Here is a 26,166-nt window from a genome sequence, read left to right as displayed (position 1 = left end):
TGGATAGACAGATAGATATAATTTTTGTCACAGCAGCAACAGAAACTAATAGTTTGCTTTGAAAAACAAAACAAACTGCGTTGTAGAATTTGTTTATTTCCATGATGTGACTATTTCCATAACTAATTTAAAGCCCTGTCATTACATGCTGCTCACAGCCAATAAGAGCCCACTCCAACATACTACCGGGTATCACTAAAAATGGCACTACCGCAAAGGCTATCTGTAAAACCCCGACCCAAGACTTCCATGTATTCTCATAAGGTCATTCATTTATCTTCAGCATTTTCCAATTTCCTTCAATTGACCCACATGCTGAGTAGCCAGAATCCCAGTGTTGCCCTTCTTCAGCCCCCATTCACGCACATGCCTGTCAAAGACAGAGGCTCTTTCTGGGTTACCAAATTGTAACCTGTTTCCAGGTTTCATTCATAAGCACCTTCCCTAGGTCACCACCTGGGGAATTGGTCCCATGATAATTCAGTGAACGAATTTCCTCAGACATAACTCTCCATTGGCCTGAATGCCACAATTCCTGACATCCTGAATGTGGGGACAGTTGAAGGGCAGTCACTAAAGCCAACTCAAGGTCAGGACTCCTCTGGTCCAAGGACAAGAATTCTTGGGAGATCTTACAAAACAGTTTTTGAGAAAGGACTCCTCATGTTATGAGTGGGGAGAGGTCCTCATCCCAGGTGGTTGCTAGTGGGAATGGTTTTCTTGCAATATCGCAAGAAAATATATTGTAGAAAGCTTTACTTCTTTGGAATTACACTCCTGATAAAGTGACTTTCAGGGTGTGTTAGACAGAATAATGTCACTCACCCTCGAAGACGTTCATGTTCTAATCCCTGAAATCTGTGAATATGTTACCTTATGTGACATAAGGGACTTTACAGACCCTGAATTTCCAAGGTCCCATATCCCCTTTTCCTGCCAAAAAAAGAAGTATAGCTGTGGCTTCAGGAGAGCTAGAATCGGAGCCAGTGTCCAGAGTTTCCTTTCCATGTTGAAGCATCAGGCTAGCTTAGCTTGTGTTCCCTGCTACAGTCCATCAGTCCATTGCATGTGGGGTCCACAGGGTCACGTGACTTGGAGGGAACACAGTAGAATGCAATGAAGCCAAGAGAGAAAGAATTCCTTTGTCTGTGGGGTTATGTATTCCCAGATTTTCACGGACTTGCATTGGCCCCATCTCTTCTAGCCAATGATTTCTGTTTCCAGGTTTCATTCACAAGCACCTTCCCTAGGTCACCCTGACTCATTGCACAGGCATGTATTTCTTTTCTGTCCAGTCCCTCCTCCCAGTAACCTGCAAGGAAAGGGCCAGTGGTTCCCTGGGGAGTGTGAAATTGCAGCTCCCTGGTGAAGTTGCCCAAGTGACATGCCTATATCTGGCTTCCTCCTTTGCTCCTTTTCTTTGATTAAAAACTGCCTATCATTAAACCAGAAACTGCCCCAAAAAAGTTTATAAAGAGAAGACAGGAAGAACTTCAGCCTTCTCACTTGATATGGAGGAAAGAAAAAACAACAACTCAGAATTGGATGTAAAGAATTGGATCATAACTTTTTAAGTGCTGCTTTCAGAGACCATCCTAGGAGATTTTTATCCAGTAAAGAGGAGGTCCTCAAATGGGTATTAAGAAATACAAAGACAATCCCTCTAATCTGGGGCTAGGAACTATCAACTAGACCAGGTGCTTTTCCACCAGGGTGATTAAGCCTGTGGGGGACATTTGGCAATGTCACAGCTGGCAGGAGATATTGCTGGCATCTTGTGGGAAGAGGCCAAGGATGCTACTAAACACGGTACAATGCACAGGGCAGCTCCCCCAACAAAGAATTATCAGTCCAAGATGTCAAGTGCCAAAGTGGAAAAACCTGAACCAGATCAGGCCATGAAAGTTTCTATGCCTCCCATATTATGTCTATTCCTAGCAGCAAAATCTCTGACAATTATTTATTCTGTTGCAAAGCATTAGTATTTATTAATGATGACATTTCTGTATAGATCAGAATATAAATCCTCACACTTTGTTTGCGCCCAGCAATAATTAGTATTACACAAATGACAACCTATGTCGAAGGTAATTTTAAAAGGTTACCAAAGATGCCATTAGCTATCATTCTGTCTACACCAATTACATAGGATTCTGCAAAAGAATTATTCTTGCCCTAGCTGGTTTGGCTCTGTGGATGGAGAATCGGCTTGTGTATGAAGGGACCCAGGTTCCATTCCAGTCAAGGACACATGCCCAGGTTGTGGGCTTAATCCCCAGTGGGGGGGCATGCAGGAGATAACTGATCAATGATTCTCTCTCAACATTGATATTTCTATCTCTTTCTCTTCCTCTCTGAAATCAATAAAAATACATTTAAAAAAATTCTTTCAAATTGCTTAAGTGTAATAAAGTCATCCATACAAATTCAAATCCTCTTCATAATGATGTTTCTCTTCCAAAGAAATTCCACTTTTCATTCACCTATTTTGTTATGATGTTTCCTGTATTATTTTCTTTAGAAAAAATATGCTTGGATTAAGTGAAGAATCTTCTAAGCAAAACCCTTAAAGCACTTAATGACTACAAAAAGTCATATTCTGATTTTAATGGCCTTGTCTCATTTACATTCTCTTTCTAAAGTAAATGTTAATCCCCTCTAAAGTAATTGGGCTCTATAAGCTGACAATCACAATGATCAAATATTTAAAATGAGGAAGAAATGCCAACAGAGAAAAATATCTAGTATTTAGTAGACTTTTGTTTCCTAGGATTAAAAATTGAAATGACTTTAATTGTTCACAAAGAAAGCTTACTTGACCAATACAGTCTTCTCTGGAAACTAATGAAAAAGACAGACCAAATGGGGAAAAAATCCATTTGGCAAAATTTACGAAGGCAAAACTAACTTATCTTTTCAGAAAACGTCTGAGGATATTGTTCAGACTGTAACAGAAAATCCAATATAGTTTAGGCTTCTCATTGAAGTGTATAAATGGAATTGCCAAATGACTATATCTGACTAGTCACTTTTACTTTGCATTCAAGATTAAAGAGAATGAAGCTTTCTAAGAGTAATAGGGGAAGGAGGACATAGAATTGATAATTTATTGATGCAGTCAAGAAATGTGTGGCTGTTCAAGAAATGTGTTGTGTGTGTAGGGGAGGTAGCAAATAGGCTTTCCTCTGGGTTGAATGTTGTGAATAAACTGGTATTTATTCAGATTTCAAAATGCAATCATCTGGTTTACCCCCAATCTGGATTTAGAAGTTCTATGGGTAGAGAGAATAAACAGTAGGGGCAGACATGAACACTGCTCTATGATGAGTTATGCAACAATCACAAGCAAGGAAAGCAGAAGAGTTTTAAATGATGCAAAATGCAGATATTATTAATACTGGTGGGCATTTACAATCCATTAAAGCATCATGGGTTATATCACTTATATCCTCTCAGCAACCCTAAAATACTGTTACTTTATACTATTTTATAGATGAAGACACTGGGGTTTGAAAAGGTTAAATGAACTGCTCCTGGTTACATACGTAATAAACAATGGAATTGGGTTTGGGACCTGAACTTATACATTCAAAAACCTTTCTCTTAATCACTAGACATTTTCCTGATTAGAGGCAGGATGTTCCAAGTTGGCAGGAGGTTTGAGTTGTGAGGTAATAAAAGTGGGACCAACCCCATCAGAGTACCTATGGCTCAAAAAGAAGTTCAGCCTTCCCAGCATGCACTCAGTAGCAAGCCCATCACATGCACTGGTCCTTTCAGCCACACTTAGACACGTGACTGCCTTTCTGTCACCTTCAGATACAAAAGGTACACCATAATACAACTTAAAAAGTGCCCCATTTTATTCCAAGCAGCTGCTTCTCTTCATGCTTCAGTTACACTAGCATTTGGCTGTGCTCATGAGCCATTAAGACGCTTACGGACTTATAAGTGCCACATAAAATAAATCGATCATATTTGGGCATATGCTCTGAATAGGCAATGGGAAAACCAGCCTCAATATTGACCCATGGAGATCCATTTCTGGACTTCACCATTTTTATTGCCCTGTCATTGAGTTGCAATATGGGTTACAATTTATATGTTTATTTAGTTTAACAGGCTATAACAACATTTAGTTTGGCTGCTTTTAGTTCATTCTGCATAGGTGCCAACAGTATCACCCCCTATCCCTTGTGCTAATGTAAGGGATCTTGAATCACCTAATTCATAAAACTATATGAATGGAACTATACCTTGAAATGTTTAAAAACTGGGTAAAATCGCTGATTAAGGCAGTCACAAACCAAATGGGTATCAAGCACAGACAATCAGAAGCCCCTGAAGAGGAAGGCCTTTTTACTTTGTTGCTCTTGTTGGCATTTAAAACAGTGAATGCGTTTAACACGTGGTTGAACAAATACAAGTAAGCACTCCTGACAAAGTCTTCCTACTGTCCACACACAACCTAAAAAGGCAGAACACTTGGAGGTAAAAGTCTAAAAAGTGTGCCCCGAATCTGGAAATTAAGAAAGCATTCCAACTGTAGAGTGGTGACAGAGTCCTTATTGAGGTGACTTTCTGTAGAGTCCAGACACAAGGGCTATTCTTAGAACAACCAAAAACAGCATGGAGCTGCCTAAAAATAATGATGACTCAACACATAGAGGCTCCAATGATGTAATGTTGTCAAAGAACACCCTCTCGCCTCCCAGGTTGCGGTTTTTAAAATAAGCAAGCTCACAGCTCACCTTCTGAGGAAAGTAACATTTCACACACTGCAGGAGAGAATGAGGACACGTGGGTCACAGATAGAATGTCCCATCTATGCATCACCTGTCACTGTGCCTTGGTTTAAAGAAGCCACTGACATAGTCAAAGTCAGTTCTCTCCCTGTATCACCTTCGTTCATCCATTGTCCTTCCAAAACAGGTCCTGTGAGACAGGACCACAATGCTGATTACACAAGAGGCAGGCCTGACAGCTCCTGTCCTCAAGTCACCGCAGCCAGCACTTGCACGGCATCGATGGGTCCACATGGAGACTCTTGTATGGGTGGAGGGTGCCGCTCGAAACAAAGAGCAAAAACATACCCCAGAGCCTCCTCTCACCCCTCTCAGGTGTGCCCACTGCCTGTGCTCTGGGAATATGCCGCATCCACCCCAACCTCTCATGTCCTCTAACTTGTCCTATAGTTATCAGACCCAGGAAACATCAAGCAATGAGGGCTTGCATTTCACTCGCCTTTGTACTCCTCATTCCAAGAGCAATTCTTGGGACATGGGAGATTTTCAATAATTGTTAGATAACTGATGGTTGGATTGATTGATTGGTTAATGCAGTACTCTTTCCCCATGCTAGCATATTTGAGTCACTATCCTTCCTTGGGTATGTACCGTGTTTCCCCGAAAATAAGACATCCTCCAAAAATAAGACCTAGCACATGGAAAGATAAGACATCCCCTGAAAATAAGACCTAGCGCAACTTTGGGAGAAAAAATTAATATAAGACACTGTCTTATTTTCAGGGAAACAGGGTAGATCATATATCTAAGAATATTTTTTAGGATATTTCTTAAATATATGTTGGGATATAATATCTCATAAGGGTACATTCATAAAAAAAGAGAATTATGGATCAGAAAACAGTCTTGGACTTCTAAAAGATGCTGGACCACTGTGGGAGATACTTGGGGACAGGAAGTTGCTCACGCCCCAAAGCCAATCTCCTTGTTCTTATGGCTTGCTCTGTTCAGCAAGGAACAAAGCCAGAGATAAAGGTTTGAGAGTTCAGGCTGGGTACCTTATAAATTGGTACATTAAAGAAAAAACACCCTGCCGAAACTGGTTTGGCTCAGTGGATAGAGCATCGGCCTGAAAACTGAAGGGCCCAGGTTCGATTCCGGTCAAGGGCATGTACCTTGGTTACAGGCCCATCCCCAGTGGGGATTGTGCAGGAGGAGGCAGCTGATCAATGTTTCTAATTCTCTCTCTCCCTTCCTCTCGGTAAAAAAATCAATAAAATATATATATTTTTAAAAACAACAAAACACCCTGTGTTTTATTTAATATGCTAAGTCTTACACCTACATCCAAGGGTCTCTTTTCCTAAAACGGTGACCTCTCGCAGCAATGCCTTCTTCTTGTATTAAAATATTTCTGGAATTCCCAAAAGTCAGTTCTCAAGCCTCAAAGGAAAATCATTCTTATGATTGTGTAGTTCTTTCTCATTGTGGAATGTTTGTAGATGCTGTTTTCAAAAAAAATAATAATAATAATTTTACTCGGGTTGGGTACCCAACTGAAGTGCTGTATGTATGACTCTGAATGACTTGCTTATTTCCACAAAGTCAAATCCACCCTTTGCACAGATCAGAACCATGCAAGGGATGTGCTACCAGTGATGCCAGAAGACTCTTTGAAAGGGATGCTGCTTGCAAAGAAATGTGAACTCAGATATATTTGTTTAGGGGAATGACAACTTGTTAGAGTGGTCAGCCCAGTTGTTGACAGGAAGTAGGTCAAAGGCAGGGCCAGGAACCAAAGGAATGCACTTTCTTCTCCTCTTTCTAAATCATGATGTCCCCATACTCCCGACTCCCACATTTAGAGCAGACTATCTGCAGGAAGCAGATTTCATGGAAGCTAGTTATCTGTGCCAAATTTTTGACATCAAAGACTCATTCCTCTGAAGCTATTTGAAAAGCTAAACTCCTTTCCCCATCTATGCCTCTTGCGAAGCCCTGAATTTCATCTACACGATGATATATTTAAGTGGACTTTTGGCCCAAGTTTTGCAACTGGACAGAGCACAATACTGAGGAGGAAATGAATCTATTTGGGGGAAAGAACAAAATCTCAAATGCCAGGCATTGAAACTACAGTAACTTCCATGAAATAATCTGGCTCTAGGCCTTTAGGGTTCAAAATTAGAGAGATTTATTATAAGGACAAACCAACAGACACATCCTCAAATGATTTGTATGTGTTCATTTTTCACCAATTAACATTCCAATAAAGATCAGACTTAAGAGACAAACTTACAGTGTCGTTAGCAATGTGACCATGTGCTATTCTGGAAACACCCAGCCCACACGTGCTGTGAAAGATATTGTTGGTAATTGTGTTGGCCAAGTTACATTTTTTCCTTGAAGATGTTTAAAAACTATTCTTCCAAACCATGCGAGTTATTGGGGTGTGGGGGGGGGGGGTATGTTATAATCTACCAATTTAGGAGTTTTTTTCTATTTGTAGCACAATTTCAAACATCAACAAAGTATACCTTTAGTGACTCCTGGCCAGCCTGCTTGTATGCTGGAAAGTATTGCTAATCCTTGTATGCCATAAGAATGGTTTCCATTTGGGATGCATGGTTAGCATTCTCATAAAAAATATGAACAAACTTTGATCAGAAAATTTTCTTTTGTATCAACCTATACATAATTAGGTTGAAAAAACAAAACAAAACAGGATATCAAGACCAATAGAGTACAAATAGAGTAGCTATAACTGAGTATTAATTTTTAATTTGAATTCTTGGGAAGCCTCAAAAAATGAGAGAGATAGAGATAGAGAGAGATAGAAAGAAATAAAGAGAGAGAGAGAGAGAGAGAGAGAGAGAGAGAGAGAGAGAGGAGAGAGAGAGAGAGAGAATGAATCAAGTAAGTTACATAACTTTGCTAATGAGGAGAATACCAGTTCTCCGGGTAAACTAAGATTTCTTGGCACTATGTTGTTCTGAACACGTAACCCTTCTATGGGGACATTGAACAACATGTATTGCGCCATAAATGCAGAGACAGTTTTCATGTGGCCAAGACTGAACTTAAACTTTCCTGAAGCACAAGGTTATGACATAAAAACACAACTTCACGAGGTTCCTGCAAAGAGCTGGCTAAGGTAAGCCTTTTGTCCAGCTTCCCCTGGCAGTGGCAGTGCGCTCTAGGTACTTACAATATAATAAGTGAAATAATTTAAAGTTAATACTAGCTACACTTTTGGAGGGAAGGAAGTGGATGTTTCAAACAATGTACAAGATGAAAAATCTTAATTATGTCATGTATCTAATCAATGGAACTCCCCCTTGAAACACCGACAGGTGTGTATATTTAAAAGGAAGGTTAGCCCTAGCTGAATTGGATCAGTGAGTAGAACATTGGCCTGTGGACTGAAAGGTGCCAGGTTCAATTCCAGTCAATGGCACATGCCTGGGTTGCAGGCTTGATCCCCAGTAGGGGGCATGCAGGAGGCAACCAATCAATTGTTGATGTTTCTGTCTCTTTCTCCTTCTCCCTTCCTCCCTGAAATCAATTAAAAATATATTAAAGTGGTTTTTTTTAAAGGATGGTTATGCTATTCTAGAGGCCCGGTGATGAATTCGTGCACCAGTGGAGTCACTCAGCCTGGCCTGCAGAATCGGGCTGAAACTGGCTCTCTGACATCCCTTTGTGAGAGGGTGCAGGCCAGGCTGAGGGACCCCACCAGTGCATGATCAGGGCCAGAGAGGGATGCAGGAGATTAGCCAAACCCCAGCAGCAAGCTAACCTACCAGTTGGAGCTTCTGCCTCCTTGGTGGTCAGTGCATGGCACAGCAAGTGGTTGAGCAGACTTAGCATATCATTAGCATATTAAGCTTTGACTGGTTAACAGCTGAGTGGATGACCAGACACTTAGGATATTAGGCTTTTATTATACAGGATAAGACAACATTCCCAGCAAAACACAGCATTACCCAACGTTACCAAAAACTGATCAAACTTAAAGAACAATAAGCTGCATATATTCTGTTCCATATTCCATTCTGCTTAAAAGGTAGAAGTGTGTAGTTGAACACTGCCTGCTTAATATTATAAATGAGTGAATTATCATGAGATACAAGCAGCACATGAATAACCCCATTCTCAAAGTAACTATCACAAGATGTTCCTGGAATTGGCATTCAGCTCATCTATATCACACTGACTCCCCTCCACCGAGCTACATGGCAGGCCTGCTGCGAAGGGTATGTTGGTGGAGTTTTAAAGTTCATTTCCAAACTCTCTGACTTTCTTTGTTGGTCAGTCATTTTAGAATGACCAAACTGAGACCAGTCTCAAGAACGTCAAGTAAGGCAGGGTGAAACCCATGCTATTTCAGCTGGGGAGAGCAAAATAAATAAATAAATAAATAAATAATAATAATAATTAAGCTTATTTTCCTCCATCCTTCTCCTGGGTTCCCACTCTGACACTCTCGGAAAGAGGAGAGTTCTTAGGCAACAGAACTCAGAGTTACCCTTGAATGTATGTCATTTTACACTTGAGCTATTGAAAACGATCTAATGATAGCCTGGCCTCCATAACGGTTGGTGCACTTCCCCAGGGCTCCTGGCCCAGAAGAGAGTGGAGGGTGAAATCCAGACGCCCCCCTGCTTGTCAAGCCAGCCACCACCGCTCAGGGCTTCATCACCCCTTCAGCCCAGAGGAAAGGGCAATGGTTTTTCTGATCCACCTGTCTTGCCCCAGGCAGTATACCCTAGGACAGCTCCTGCCATGGGGCCACCTCCGAACAATTGGCAGTCACTCTTCAGGCCAGCAGCAGCTCTGATGGAAACCATAGAAAGTGGTGTCCACAGCCCTTTGTTTTTCCAAGAAGGGCAAAAAAGCCCCAAATCCCTCTTTGATATCATCCCGGACTAACTGAAACAAAGCAGCCATTTTTCCCCCAGGTGCCATCAAGCATACATGCTCACCCGCTCTTTGGCACAGAAGCCAAATACTCTCAGCTCTCTGTGCATTGGGCTTCATTCTTTCCCAGGGCCTCGGCTATTTCCAGGGAGTAAAGTGGGACATTCAGAGTGGCTTGTCAGGCTCTTGAGCCCCAGGGGGCCACTCGGTGCTGGGGAGAAGAAAGACACTAAATATGTCTCTGGAATATTTTAGTCACTTCAAGAAAGGTTACGGTTCCAGGGAATGTCCTCCAGCAGCTCTCAGATGAGCCCCACGCTGGGCCTCTCGTCTGGCAGGTGTCCCCAAGTGATTAGCAGAGACTAATTATGGACAGTCATCGTCCGGGGTAAAGGGAAAACAGGACTGACTGACTGAGCACCAGGACATGCAGCCTTTTTATAATTGAAACGTCTGTAAAACACCAACCCTGGCTGTAAATGTCACCTCTACCTACAAAGAAGGAAAAGCACTAGTGAAACAGTGAAACTCCTAAGTATTCCTGGAATATTCTGGTGTCTAATTTAACTGCTACCTGCTTTAATATTTAAAATGGATGTTTGATGACCGGATCCCCAGCCTCAAGTCACAATAGTTCACTTTAGTCTTTTTAACCGATATTCAGCAACATAAGCTACAGTGAAGTATTGTCTGCTATTCATCCTTTGATGTATATCCTTAGCATGAATTTTTCAACCAGCTTAAAGCATGCCCATAACAGTTTTCTTAAGCCCTAGATTTCAGCATTCTTTGCTGCCTTCTCTTCGATCTTTTCTCATCTCTTCCTTTTCTTTTTAAAGGGTAGTTATAGAAAGAAAAAAAAATGCTTTTTTCCCCCCTACTGGAATGGTAAAGATGTCAATTGTTTTCACTTCCTCGGCTTACTCAATAGGTCAGTCACCTCTAAAAGAATGAAATACCATGTTAAAAAACTGACTTATAAAACAAATTTCTTCATATGAGTATCATATCTTAACTATAAGAATGATTTGGACTCAATGTATTTATGTTTAGCCTGAGCCTTGCTATTGAGTCACCTGAGTTCTGTCTGCTTTACATTCCTTTGCTGGAAAGTCCATGCTGATGGGTAGGCAACTTCATTTCTAGTCCCTGTTTTCCATGGTAGAATTGAGAGATGGTGGGGTACAAAGGGTAATGAACTTGACTTAAAAGTCAAGAGGCCTCCTCTGCTCCTTGTTATCCCTCTACTTAATTAATCAACGATCCTGGCATATTCACCCTTTGTGTCTTAGTCACCATTTAAGTGGAGGTTCAGTTCAATAGTGACTGAGTACCTATTGTGTGTCAGGCCCGGTGCAAGGTGCTGGAAATACAAGAAAAAGAAAAAAAGAAGAAGAATACAATTTTGTATTTCATTACTTTAAGACATTGGAGTCTAGACAGAAAAAAAAAATGCAAATGAAGAGAAGCAAAATAGTTTGCAATAGACACTCTCTGGAGTGAAGAGAAAGCTGTCTCTGGAGCAGTCACTGTCTGCCTGACTGCAGGAGGGTCTGCCCTGGACTCAGACCACACCATTGGTCAGGAAGATGGCGAGAGAATGGGCAGCAAGGGCAGTGACAAAGGTCAAGGCCAGAGGTTTTAAACTGTAGGCACTTGAAGGAGGAGACACAGAGACTGTCGGTTTGGCTCGGGAAGGCCACAAAGACAGAACCCATGCACAGTGCTCAGCCTGGCTCCAAAGTGTCCTTCATTTCCAATAGACTCAAGCCTCTCGTCAAAGAAAAATACATTTCTTTTTTCCCCCTATTTTATTGATTTTTTTACAGAGAGGAGGGGAGAGAGATAGAAAGTTAGAAACATCGATGAGAGAGAATCATCGATCAGCTGCCTCTTGCACACCCCTTACTGGGGATGTGCCTGCAACCAAGGTATATGCTCTTGACTGGAATCGAACCTGGGACCTTTAAGTCCGCAGGCCAACACTCTATTGACTGAGCCAAACCGGTTTCGGCAGGAAAATGCATTTCATTGCGCTTTATGCCATAGCCATTCCAGACTGGTGATGTGTCCATTCTCCTTTTTGAACGTGGAGTGTGGGTGCATTTTTATATATTCTATAGCCTGCTGTCTAAAACTTGTGAGGCCTGATATGTTAGGGATTCAGAATTTGAGGATTGGGAAACAGAGAACGTACATGTGTTCATATCGGATGATGCCTTACAAGGTCTGAGGCAGCCGCTGCAGTTCAGACAGGACTATTTCTGCAGAGAGATGGATGAACAGTCACACTGGAAGGAGCTTTCCATCAGTACAGGTTAGAGTTGGAATGAATTGGGTCAAGTAAGGTTTTTCTTTCTCAAAATGGTAATGAAGCAAGGCTCAGCTTTCTGAGGTTTTCAGTTTTCAGTGCTACAGTGGTGAAGTGCAAAGCACGCACTCACATTTCCCTACAAACTAAAGTGGAGACAAATCTTATGTGGGGACTAAAGTGAAAATCACAACTCATCAGATGTAACTTTGAAAACCCTGGAGGAAATGCTGCCAGCATGAGACTAGACCAGTGCCTCGTCAGCTCAAGAAGAAGGAACTGGTACATGTAGTGGTCACATCTTTGAACATTAGGATCATCCCAGCCACTCGCAATGCAAGCAGATGATCCACTCATGAGAAGCCCAAAGCCCAGGAGACCAATGGAGCTGGGTCTCTTATGCTCATTTTGGTATCAATAGAATATATTCTTTAATGGTTGGCAGAAATGATCCCTTATTGAGAAAACAAAACCTACCCCCAAACAACAACAATAAAACCTTGTGCGTGCGTCTGTGTGTGTGTGTGTGTGTGTGTGTGTGTGTGTGTGTAAGGCTGTGACTATAGTTGAAAATATATATTAAATGCCCTTTGGATTTAGCATCACTGTGAGCAAGTATTGTGTTTATTTTCTTATTTTGAATAATTTCCTCTGGTGGACTTTAAACTCAATGAATGTATGCTTTCTGGTTCACCACCGCTTCGCTAAAGCTAAGCATCATGCCAGGGCTCATGAAATATTTACATATTAAGAGGCACTGTTGTGATGCTTAAGAGCACAGACTCTGTCACTTGGCAGCTGAGGTTTGCATCCCTGCTGTACTGCTACTGGCTGTGGGACTCTGGGCAGCCTCTCTGTGACTCAGTGTCCTCATCTGAAAAATGGGATACTTACTGTATCCATGTAGATGGACTCAGTAAAGCTCCAACAACACACCCCTACACCCCAGTGGCTTAAAGTGACAAAGGCTTTTCTTTTCCTTGTCACATTACAGGTTCATCGTAGGTTGGTCAGGATTCTCTGTGTAATCCATTCCTCACTCCATGACCCACACTGCCTGAGCAGGCAGAGCAGGCAGTACCTGGCACAATGCCAGCTGTCCTAATGGAATGAAAAGAGCATCCTTCAGGGTCAAACACTAGTCATCCAATGCTTGGCCTGAAAGTGACATAGGTCATTTCTACTTACACATTGTGCAGAACTAGCTAGAGGGGTCCAGGGAACGCAATCCTGCCATGTTCCCAGGAGCAGAGAGGCCTAGTGGAATTCTACCAGAATCTGGTTCACCACCGCATTCGCCAAAGCTAAGGGTTCATACCACCCTCCTAGGGTTATCATGGCTGTTAAAGGGCTGTGGCATAAAGCATTTGGAAGAGCATCTGGCACCTTGCTATATAAGTGTTTGCTACTGCCATTATTATAATTGAATTCATATTTTTGGAAGCCATTATAAAGTCAATGTTTAGGCTTCTCCTCATTAAACTGAATTTGCCTAATGGTGGTTTTCCGCTCTTCTCCTTTGGGTGTCAGTGAGTGTCAAAGTCCCATCAAGCAGACCCTTACCCACCTTCAGTACAAGCAGAGCAGCCCGCAGGATGGCCCTCCAGTTCACCTGTCTCAAGATGACTTTTGCGGCACAACTGGATGCAGAAAAGCAAACCCAGGTGAGTGTGCCAAAGGGAAATGAACCCGAGCAACTTCCAGGTGCTGCGAGCTGTGAACATCCTAGCCTTCAATGTGTTTCATACAAAAATATTTATGCTTCAGGCTGCAGCATGCACACAGCCATCTGTATTTATAAGTTTCAGATGCCAATTTCCTCCAGCTCCAGTTCTCCTTTGTGTTGTATAAACAAATCTCACCATCGTGAGCATAACAAGCCACACTGAAGTATGTATGTGCTCATGCCTAGCAAAAGCCTCAAATCAAAATACAATCTCGCAGAAAAGGAGTGAACATCATGGCCCTCACAAGGCTGTTTAAAAAGTGTTCTTAGGTGCCAGAACTTAGAATTTAAATAGCACAGCAGGAATGAACATCTCAGACTCTCTGTCAATTTGATAAGAAGAAACAAACATAACCAGAAGATAATATCCTCTCACCTGTATTAAGAGCAATAGAATCCAGTACCTTCCAAGTTATTACCTCAGAAAGGAAAAGGGCTTAGGAGCAGTGTCTCAGACAGGTGGGAAAGTAGAGGAAAGATGAGAACAGAAGCAAAACCTTTTATTCCTATTCTAATAAGGAAGTTAAAATGTACGCTTTATCAGAATTACAAGAAACAAGTTAAATCCAGCTCATCAATAGCAAGAAAAAAATATTCTGCCAAACAAGATACACGTTACCGCTTACCCACTGGGGGTCCACTGAAATGAACACTAAGCATCATTTCTGCTGCCTTATCTTCCCGATACACTCCCAGGCATCTTCTCAAAGCCAAATATTTTAGGCAATCACCATGGCCAGCCTTGCCCACAGGCAAAAACAAGTGCTAAAAAGGCTTCTTGCTTTTTTTCCTCTCGGCCTAAAAATATCTCCCACCAGTACAGCACAGTGCCCCAAATGCGCACCCTGAAAACTAGCTACAAGTTTCAACCACTTCAAAACTATCATCAGACTTCGTGGTTCAGATTCATGAACTTTGAAAGTTGTCGTAAGAGGTTCCTGAGAGAGTGGTGTATAAGACAATGAGCTTCATTAAAGCAGTAGAAAAAAAAAATGGAGGTAAAGAGAAGATACTGGGGAACTTGAAGAGAAACATGTGGCAGTGAAAATGAGGAACACTTTTCCCCCTAGAATCCTCCTGGCTATTGTCAACTCATTTGGTATCTGATAATCTTGCTTTGTCACCTTTAAATTGTATATATGTAATTAAATCAAAATATAATCTGTATCCAATTATTTTATATCCTAGAACCTACTGAATCTCCATTTCTTGTCTAAATTTAATAAGTTTAATCATGTAGACATTGGCTAAGTATAAAATTCACCTTCTTGGCTAAAAATGTGATGGATCCAAATAATTTGAATTCATTCCATTGAACTACGTATATATATATATCTGGTTGATTTCACCTCAATATTTAATCAAGGTTATTTTAAAACCAAATACTCTCTGTCAAGATGCAATGTACCAACTTTGCATTCAAAATAATTGAGAATATTTTGTAACCCATGATTCAATGACAGATTAGAATATCAAAATAGATCTGGGCACATCGCCATGAACTCTGCCCACGCCTTGGGTTTTCCACATAACCAGCTCTGGTCCCTGATCAGTCTTTCTTGAGCAGATTCTGGAATGAGATTCACTCCTTCCTTGGTGTTTTTATTGTTGTTGTTTTAATCTACTGGGAAATATTTAATCAGGAAGGAATCAAAATCCCATTCAACCTGTAAGGAAAAGCCTTCTAATTGTTGGTATTTAAGTAAATAGCTGATAAAATGAGAAAACATGGGACCTTGTTTCATAGTTAACATCAGTTATATTTCAGGGGAAATTACTTGCTCTGAGTAAATTACAACCTGTGTTATAACCTGGTTATAATCCAAGTGTAAAATTCTCAGTTTCTGTGCTACTTTCTGACTTCAAATAATCCAGTGATGACAGCACTAGAGGTTCTAATCACATCTAAGTGCTTGGATTTCAAGCTATTTTTAGTCCTTTTTTTTTTTTAATCGTTCCACTCCAGAATAATAGAATTATAAAAACTATCTTTAAATAGCTTAAAATAATTCCAAATTCTCTGGGCTATCAGAATTGCTTACAAAACTGGTAAAATCCAGAAAAAATTACCATAGGTAATTATTTTCAGACAAGTGAATTTGGACTTCAGCAATTGGCAAAAACTGCTCTCGAAAGAGCAAAGTCATAAATCCTACCCTTAATCTCACACAGAGCCACATACTTCAGTTTTAGAAAAAAAGGCCTTTTCCCCAAAAGTGTCAGCCATGTTTTATAACATAGGATAACAGTGGATATTTACAATTAGAAATCCATGTCCACAAGGGAAGGTTTGATCATTTGACCTACTTAGACAACACACTTAAAAGGTCAGAAAATTCTGAAATGGAAGATCTCCAAACAGAATCTTCACTCTGATTGCCAAGAATGCGTACACTAAATCAAGTTTGTCTCAAGTGGGAAACTTCATTTTCTGGAAAATGCTTGTACACAGACAACTTCATTCCCCAATCCTTTCAAATCAAGGAGTTAACCACTTTCAGTCACTTTCTTATAACACACACATAACAATCCCATCCTCTGTGGTATCAATGAGCAAGACTCAGAGGGCCAACACCAACTTGCCTTTCGTATCACTGCTGCAGTACTTGGATGGAAACTATTTTTAGAACATTCATCCAACTTCAGGAGAGAGGGACAAAACAGAGCTTGTGCTGTTTTGAGAAAGGGGAATTATGTTGTTGGCATAATAGGGGAAGATAATTTGATAATTTCTTCTTTTTTATTACATCTATTTCCTAGCCCAAGGGATATTGCCTGCAATCACTGTTCCTAACACCACTTGTCTTGTTAGGTAGACCTGTGAGTCACAGAGGACAAGATTTGATTCAACACAGCCTCATCTCCAGCCTTGTCATCAGGCCCTCCAAAGTTAGCCACTCACAGAGCAGGCTTTTCTCCTGCTCTGTGAGCCAAGAATAAAACCAGCTACACGTTTCAACCACTTCAAAACGTCAATCACAAGGAAGCCACGGAAATACTTTGGGCTAATGCCCCAGAGCCAATGTTTCAGGAGCAGGAAAGTCTTACCTTGCTCTCTTCTCCTTCAAACACCGACTGGTGAACGTTGCATGCAAACAACGAGTTGGGGAGGTCATTGAAATCGGTGATCGCTTGGAAGGCTTCCTCCGCGAAGCACTGAGTGACAGCCCAGTCCCTGTCTATGCAGCAGAGCAAGAAAAGTCCTCCATCTTCCACGATGTGTCCTGGCTGCACCGGGTTCCTCATTCCAACGAAGTAAGACTCTCCTCTCATACCTGAGGATGCAAAGCCAAACACGTGTCAGAGTAGAATTTGATGATTTCTTAAAACTTGGTGTTCAGGTCGAGGCACTGGAGTGTCTGGGGCAGAGCAAGGGAGAATGATCAGGGGAAGAATCAGGGGCTATTGGAAATTTGAAGAGCCAACAAGTTCATGTTATCCCCTGGATCTCTGAGTCACAATTTCCCATATTCTATAACACTAACTTGGTAAGAACCAGTCAGTGCTCTGGAATAAAAAAGACAAACAACAACAACAACAACAAAAAACTAAAAACAATCTACTCAACTAGGCTAGGAGTTGGAGGCCAGGGCCTCTAGCCTAGGTGCTAGTGTTTACTAGATAGATGTGGGACCTGGGAAAGTTCCATAGTTATCTGAGCCTCTGCTTCATTATGAGAGTCAAATGGACTCAAACAGAAATACATGTGCCAAAGAGCTTTGATACGTTTATTACATGATGAATTATACACCACCATCACCACCACCACCACCACCACCACCACCACCACCACCACCACCAATGCCTAGACTTTATGGAGTTCCGGAACTGTTCTATGATTTACATGCATTAAATAACCCATCTAACCTTCACAATAGTCTATGAGATGGGTTCCAATATTATCTCCAGTTGGGAAAACTTGGGAACAAAGCAAGGTAAGAAACGTTTACAAGGTCAATGGCAAAGACTTGGATTCCAACCCAAGGAGTTTGGCACCAGAGCTCACTTTTCTATAACTTAGAAACTAAGCAGATCAAAATTAGTGCACGTCTACATTTAAAGAAGTACAATCTACTTCATTTCCACTGAATCCTGATTGCGGATACTCTAATAATTAACAGTTTAACCACTGTGAGGACTCTCACACACACATATTCTTCTGCATGGGATGCTTACTCTTAAGTAATTTGTGAACCTTTGATCTTGAAAGATCAATTACTATGTTGACTCATCACCCCAATCAGGAAGGCTTCTAGTATTAATCTCATCTGTGTTCCAGAATTTTATTTCCTCACTCCTTACATTCAAAATTCTATTCAACTGCACCCAGTTGGATAGTTTCTTCCATTTTGTGATACTAGTATATAATTCAGTACATTTTATCCATTTAGGACAGTCCTACACTTTTCTTTTGGGGGGTCTATCATAGTATTATGTTCAAACGTCAATATTGAGAGGCCCAGAGGACCATACAACTTGCCCATGGCGGTGCAGATAAAACTGACAGGCAGTTATGTGGCTCCGGGATCATCTTCAGTAAACTCCTTTTTCCTAATCCCAGCACTGCACAGTCTCAGAGGAAAGAACAGAAAGGTGCTACATGAGATGTCACTCAGCCCTCGTGATGTTGAAACACAAAGCCTGGATCCCCAAACAAAAATAAGTTCCTGCTTATGTTTCTCTTGAACTCTGGTGATGAGGTTATGTTTTTTGTTTTTATTTTTCCTGGAAACAAAACCCAAATGGGACCCTGATAAGCAGTATTTGATGACAGTATAAATAATGCATTGTGTGTAAAATCTTGGACCTGGTTGGGACAGAGCCAAAAATTGGAAGAATTTGAAGTAGTAATTCTAAAACCAGGTCACTGTAATTATGGTCAATAAAAATATTATTCTATATAAAATATATTAAAACCATTCCCGTATTCTAAAGTTCTTAAAACTCCAATTAATGCAACATTTCATGTATGGGAATCAATGAAATATTTATTATAAATAAAAATATGGTATACATTTTAAGCTTTGTTTTGTTCTATGGTTAATCCAAAATATATGAGTAGTTTTAACTAGAAGGAAAAACTTATATGTACTTATTTTTCTTCATATTCAATTATACTGTTACTTCAGATATTTTCGTATAAAATGCATAATGGCCATCATTTATTATTAAAGAATAATTATTTTAAAAGTAAAATAACTAAGAGCATTAAAATAGTATTATTTTTTATAAATGGATTATAGAAAAAAATTTAGATAATGAAGTCATAATCATCTAGTGGCATGAAACATATATTAAGTATCAATTTTGATTTTACTTTTAATACTGTCCCTCTTATTTATAAATTTTTAAATTAATCAAAATTAGTCCCAAAATGTTATTAAACAGGTCTGAGAATGTTGCAATTATTATTTTTCAAAAAGAATTAAAATCTATTGCTGAACAAATTAACTAAATAGATCAAATAATAAGCCTCACTCAGGACTCATTTTAATCTACTCAAATGGTCTTAACTTCTGTTCTAAATTGTAACAATAAGATTATCTTCCTGAGACTTTATTTTAAGCTAATTACTTTCAGTTAAGATTTAAAAGGTGAATGCATTTTGGCAAACAACCTATTCTACTTCTATGGAGAAGTATTTGAGAAGTCAGAGCTTTGAACAAAGAAACTTTAACTTTCAGTGCCATTACTGACTCACCTCATATTTTAGAAAAGTCAACTGATTGTTCTATGACTCAGTTTATTCCTATAAAACAGAGTAGGAAGAAGCAGAGGAGTGAACTAGGAATGAAAGAAGTAATCAAAATCAGCATTAACCACTACATAAAAGGATTTGCTACATGATATCCTATAAAGAGACACCATTTTGATAATCTCAGAGCAAGACTATTATTCTTTGGTATGATCACTAACTTTTAGTAAAGCCAAATATACAGAAAGGGAAATTCTGAAGATTAAAAGAGCTCCCTAATAAAGAAAAGCAAAGGTCCTACATCCCAAAACTAGTTTATCTTTCTAAATTAATTTTAAAACTCTTAAGTATTGTGAAATATCTTTTGAGGCAACAATTGCCTCATATGATAAGAACTACATGTGTTGTCCTTATTTCTAAATCTGAGGGTGGTTATCCAAGAGAAACTCGCTGCCTTCAGTTCAAGGGGCAACTTTTCTGGGAAATCTCCCAACATCCCCCACGGCCCATCCTTGCTTTGTCCCTCGGTGACTTGCACAGCTTTCTCTCCTAGAAGTGCCCTCACTGTGACAACTGTCTACTGGTCTATGTCTCAAACCAGATAGATATTGATGGTATTTCCTTAGAGCAGAGACTGAACTGTCTTCATCAGCGTGTACATTACACTTCATGTTCAGCCTGGTTCTTATAGATAGCCCTCAAATGATGTTTGACTGAATTAATGAAATATGCAAAAAGAAGTCACTTTTAGGAAATAACAGACCAGCAAATGAGTTATAATGGCTGATTTAAAATATGAACACTAATAATATACTATTTATTTCAAATTTATACATGAATAATGAAAAGCACCCAATTATTTCAATTCAAGGTTTAATTTTATAAATCAAAGATAGCAAAAATTACTCAAAGAATTCCTCTGGCTAAATTTTGTTTTTAAATCTGTGCAGTGTAATTAAAATAATAGTTACAGTTTTTGATTATATGAGTTCACTAAGGAGACAAAAAACTGAAAAAAATCAGAATAAAAAGGAAAATAAAATTAAACCCTCACTAGCATGAGATTTATTTATTTATGCATGCATGAGTTTTAGAACCCTAAGTAAGACATTACACCTGTCTAGGAATAGTACAACTCATGAGAGTGGGGAGCTGTGCATTGGCTCATAGGAGTTCTGGTCTATACAGACTTAAACTGAATATAAAGGGGGAGGGATTGCAAATTAAGCCCAGGAGAATGGCAAAGAGCCATGACAAGAAAAATAAAATTGTAAATATCCATGGAGATGCTCATCCTAGCTTCACTATCAAGTAAAATCTCCCCATATATTTATGAGATGTGTGATCTATAAAAAAGGCTATTGCCACATTGGTAGGAGTTGAGTGGTGACAATCTCATCTTGAGTGTCCTCATAGGTAGAAAACATCCAGGCCATTTCTGAGCACACCCCTCTACAGGAAAACTGGCATTCTTTCTAAGGGGCTATCCAATCTTACTGAGAGGCTAAGAGTCATGCCATCTAAGAAACAGGTGCATGGGAAAACACAGCAGAGGGAAGTATAGGAAAGAAGTCTTGAGCGAAATCACAGTTGCTTTCAAATTCTGGAGGAGAAAATGAAATTTTTGTGTATGACGCTTAGGGAGTAGAAGTCTAATCAGAGAGAAAGAATTCAATTTAATAAAAGGAGCAATAGGTCTTTTAAAAATTAATGTAAAGCCGAAATGTCTGGCCTCATGTCTAAGTGAGTAACTTGCACAGGTGCTCCATGGAGCAGAATGTCACAGAGGGAATCCAAGGACCAGGGAGACGGGCGGTTGGCATTTCCTTTAAGGTGTCTTTTCACCTTGAGATTTTTATCTTTCCAGCATTAAAAGAAGATACACAAGAAAAGAGACCCCTGTTTATATCTGGGCTTGAAGATCCTCAAGAAAGGGTAACATGTAACCTTTATCAAAAGCTTTCTCAAATGTTGAAACTTTTAAATTGATGCTCATAACAATCCTGCCTATATTTTTCACCTTCCAGGTTATTAAAACTAGAAAGTGAGAATTAGAAAAAAAAAAAGGAAATAATGATCTACAAAGGGAGAAAAATGAGCAAAACTTACAAAAAGCAACTTAATTTTGCATTTATTTTTTCTTAGACAAAAGAATGCTAAAGATTCAATTCATTTGCTTTTAAAAGAACAGGAACCTAAAACTTCTGCAACAAGGACAACAAAACAGAAACAAATATGCCTTGAATCCATGTTAGGGCCAGCCTGGAGGATAAATAAGGAAATGGGATAAATGGAAATGATTAATGAATAATTCATTCTGACTTTAAGTTCAATTTTAATTGGAAAACAAGTAAATGGATATGAGAGATTAGTTAGTGTGGAGGAACTGAAACACTGCAATGTCAGCTTGAATATTAATGTAAAAATAAAAATGCAATGTTCTATTAATTAGCAGTAGAGAAGATATTGTTATAGCTATTTTTAGGTTGAATATAAAGTTAAATTAATCAAGTTGAAAGTTTTAAACAAGTTAAACGTCCACTGTCTTTAAAATTTCTTTATCTCTAAAATTAATTGATTCTTTCATGATACCTGGAACAAAGTGAGTTTATTAGAAGAAAAATTGTATGTGAATAACAATACTCTTTACCATGAAATCATGTCAACAGCTTTCATTTTTGGTCTGGCCTTTGGGTGAGGTTCTTTTGACATCTTTTTGTATTTTAATATGCAGACCCTATTAGGAGTAAGCCAGGCCTTATATTCACTTTTGTCCTGCTTACAGAGAAATTGAAGTATATTAGTAACCAAAAACCATCGCAACCATCTTGAGATACAAAGGAGAGTCGTGATATTCTTAAGTTGTGCTCCATAGAAATTCATTAGAGTTCTTGCTGAAATATAATGGAACCTATTTAATTCAACTGCACAATTTTCACATCATGCTATTCTTGATACCATATGGGGTCAGTTTTGAAAGTGGCTTTCAACTCATGGATTTCAAAGGAAATTATCCACATTCTTCATCCACTGCTCCCTTCAGGACACCTCTGGAGCCACTGCTCCACCTTAAGCTTCTCTAGGACAATATTTTAATTACTGTATTTTTCCATGTATAAGACATTATTCTTTTCTAAAATCCTTAGGCTGAAAATCGAGGGGCATCTTATGCACAGAAGTCAGCAGAGGAGGGAGCCGGAGGGAGCCACATGGGTGTATAGCTGCCCATAGCTTGTAAAACAGGTTTCCTCCAATCACAAGCCTTATTGTTACTGACATCAGCTGGTGCTATATTTGGAGGTGGGGGTGGAGAGTGCACAGATGCAGCAAAGTCTGGGTCATCCTGACTCCATAAAGATGTAAAAAGTAAAAAGATATATACTGGTAAGTGATTACCTTACTCTGCAAAATTCAAACTGAATGTAATCAGCTATGAAAAAGAGCATGAAACGGGAAACCATAAAAATACTAGAAGCATCCACAGGCAGCAAAATCTCAGACGTATGCCAAAAGATACTACCCCTTCACTGATACTACCCCTAGGGCAATGGAAGCTAAAGAGAAAATAAACAAATGGGACTACATCAAAATAAAAAGGTTTTTTACAGCAAAAGAAACCATCAACAAAACAACAAGAAAGCCCACTGTGTGGGAGAACATATTTGCAAATGATACCACTGATAAAAGTTTAATCTCCAACATCTACAAACAGCTTATACAACTAAATAAAAGGAAGATGAATAATCCAATTAAAAAATGGGCAATGGACCTAAATAGAACATTTTCAAAAGAAGACAGAAGGAAGGCCAAAAGGCACATGAAAACATGCTCAAAGTCACTAATTGTCCAAGAGATGCAAATCAAAACAACAATGCGGTACCATCTCACACCTGTCAGAATGGCCAACATCAACAAGTCAACAAACGACAAGTGTTGGTGAGGTTGCGGAGAAAAAGGAACCCTCGTGCACTGCTGGTGGGAATGCAGACTGGTGCAACCACTGTGGAGAACAGTGTGGAGTTTCCTCAAAAAACTGAAAATGGAACTCCCATTTGACCCACTAATCCCACTTCTAGGAATATATCCCAAGAAACTAGAAACACCAATCAGAAAGGATATATGCACCCCTATGTTCATAGCAGCACAATCTACAATAGCCAGAATTTGGAAACAGCCTAGGTGCCCGTCAGCAGATGATTGGATCCAAAAACTATGGTATTATACATCTACACAATGGAATACTATGCTGCCATAAAAAGAAGGAATTCTCATCATTTGCAGCAACCTGGATGGAATTGGAGAACATCATGCTGAGTGAAATAAGCCAATCAATGAAAGAGAAACACCACATGACCTCACTCATTTGTGGATGATAAAGAACATTATAAACTGATGAACCAAAAGATAGATATAGAGACAGTATATCAACAAGTAGACTGTCAAATTACAGCGGGGAGGGGAGGAAGATCTGGGAGAGATAATAGATCAACCGAAGGACTTGTATACATGCATATAAGTACAACCAATGGACACAAAACTCTGGGGAGGGAGGGGATGTGTGGGAGGGAAGGAGGGGGGCAAAAAAATAAATCAATAAAATATATTAAAAAATAAAATAAAATAAAGTTCTAGGCTACTTTAAATAAATAATAGAAGTTTCATAAAATAAAAAAAAGAGCATGAAAATAGAGCTGCAGAGACAATGTGAACCTCCTCCAATTGAGTATATGATCAGACAGTGAAGAAAACAGGAAGAACAACTCATTAAGGTGAGAAGAAGGCTTTAAGAGAAAAATGGACAAACTTGGAGCAGAGGTTTAAGACTTGGATTATGGAGCAAAACCAGAGTGGCTTATGTGTGTCAACCAAGCTTATTCAATGTCAGGCAAGAATGCTTGCAAGTAAAATGAACATTGTTGATTTTACAGCAAAGGCAAAATGATGCTTCAGTTTCATGAAGAGAGAAGGGTTGGCCATGAGAACATGAGCCAAACAAGAGGGCAAGGGAGCGGCAATGTGGAATCCATGGGTCAGCTTCTAGGGCACAGCACAGAACAGAAAAGGCTGAGAGAGTTTTGCTGGGATTACTAGAAACATCACTTCTAACTGGCTAACAGTCTAAAAATTTCATATTAATTTCAATGGAACTTGATTTTAAAATTTAAATCATTTGTAAGTTCACACTCAGCTAGAGCCTATGTAATATGGCCACAGAGTCACCATTTCTGACTGTTTGTTTGTTTGTTTGTTTGTTTTTCTTCTTTTTTTCCATAAGAACAAAAATAGTGGGAGGGTAAGGAGAGGTTCTGTGCCCTCTGCCTGCACCATTTGGGGCATGTATTCTTGAGCCCATTATGGAGGTAGAAGACCATCCTTTCATTTGTTGCTGTAAGAAGCTTAAAGATGAGACAAGTAATTATATGCAAAACAACTTTTCATAGGAGAATGACACTTCACAAGTGAACAGCAAAGCAGGCAAAGGTTGCTATGGCAGCCAAAGTAAGATTCATCCTGTCATCTTTCACCTTCGGCTTTCAGATGGTACACAGAGCACGTCAGGAGAAATAGAGTGAAAAGGGAAAAGAGCAGGGAGTGAGACATGCAGCACCTCTGAAGAAAATTCAGCCAAGAAAATTCAATTTCTTTCTAGTAAGAAGAAAAGCCAGACTAGCAGGCTGTCTGGAGGGTAAGGGGTGGGGTGGATAGATGATCAGAATCATCAGAAGGCCAAGGAGCAGGATTCACTTCCCAGGATAAAATTAGCAGATAGTATTGGCTTCATTGTAATGGTTTTAATGCAAGAGAAAAAAAGAAAGGAGGAAGAGAGAGAAATCTCAGTGCCCAGCACACAGTATGCCACTTTCCCCCCCTCAACTACAGCTATAAGTTCACGTCACTTTCACATTAAAAATCTTCTATAACTCACTAAGATCCATCAAATTCAATAAAAACAGTTCTTTAGCAAGAAAACCAAGACACCCCCCAAGAAGATTATAGACTTCCTATCCACGTGTGTCTCCTCTTTCATCAGTCCTGAGAAAAAAGTTCGTCCCAGCATCAAGTTGCAGCTCTGTCAAAAGTGATAACAACAGCAGCAGCAGAAAACAATTACTGAGTCCTTCTTTGTTCTGAGCACTTGATCTGCATCAAACCTATAGATGGCTGTGTGGCCTGGACCTACTCAGGCCTTCCTCCCTTCCCAGCTTTCCCTCTGCTAGCTCCCTTCCCCACCTATCAACATTCCACTCACCCTGAAAGCCACTGCCTTCAGACCCCACTCAGCTTGAGCTGTACAAGGTGAGATCACCCCTCTCATGGACCCATCGTCCCATGTCTGTCCTGCCTCTCAGCTCACTTTGTTTTGCCTCTCCTTGTACTTTTCTTATTCTTACCTTCCATTCAACGTTGAAGCAGGAGCTGTGTTTTCCCCACCTGGATAACCCTTGTAGCACCTAAATAGGACCTTCATACCCATGGAAGGCAGCCTCTGACAGTTCTTGAATGGAATAAAATTCAAGGGGTTCTGAATTTAATTCTCAGCTTCCCAACACACTAGCGCTCTGATATTGGGCAAGTTGCTTAACTTCTCTGTGGCCAGTTTCCTCGCCCATAAGGTAGGCATAAAAAAAGAGCATATTCTGCCGAAACCGGTTTGGCTCAATGGATAGAGCGTCGGCTTGGGGACTGAAGGGTCCCGGGTTCAATTCCGGTCAGGGGCATGTATCTTGGTTGCGGGCATATCCCCAGCGGGGGTTGTGCAGGAGGCAGC

At 39.9% G+C, this 26,166-nt stretch overlaps 1 protein-coding gene across 3 annotated transcripts in view; it reads right to left on the bottom strand.

Annotated features, from left to right (window-relative positions):
• The window catches only part of RCAN2 (regulator of calcineurin 2), a 227,901-nt gene that overhangs the window by 178,121 nt on the left and 23,614 nt on the right, over positions 1–26,166 (bottom strand). For all 3 annotated transcript variants that reach the window (XM_036414085.2, XM_036414086.2, XM_036414084.2), the window contains exon 2: positions 16,751–16,977. In XM_036414085.2, coding sequence (XP_036269978.1) covers positions 16,751–16,975 — 225 coding nt within the window. In that variant the 5' untranslated portion in view covers positions 16,976–16,977. The remainder of the gene's footprint in view (positions 1–16,750; positions 16,978–26,166) is intronic.

The sequence above is a fragment of the Pipistrellus kuhlii genome, unplaced genomic scaffold (assembly GCF_014108245.1).
Source record: "Pipistrellus kuhlii isolate mPipKuh1 unplaced genomic scaffold, mPipKuh1.p scaffold_m20_p_5, whole genome shotgun sequence".
Lineage (NCBI taxonomy): Eukaryota > Metazoa > Chordata > Mammalia > Chiroptera > Vespertilionidae > Pipistrellus > Pipistrellus kuhlii.
This window is presented reverse-complemented; position numbering and strand designations above follow the sequence as displayed.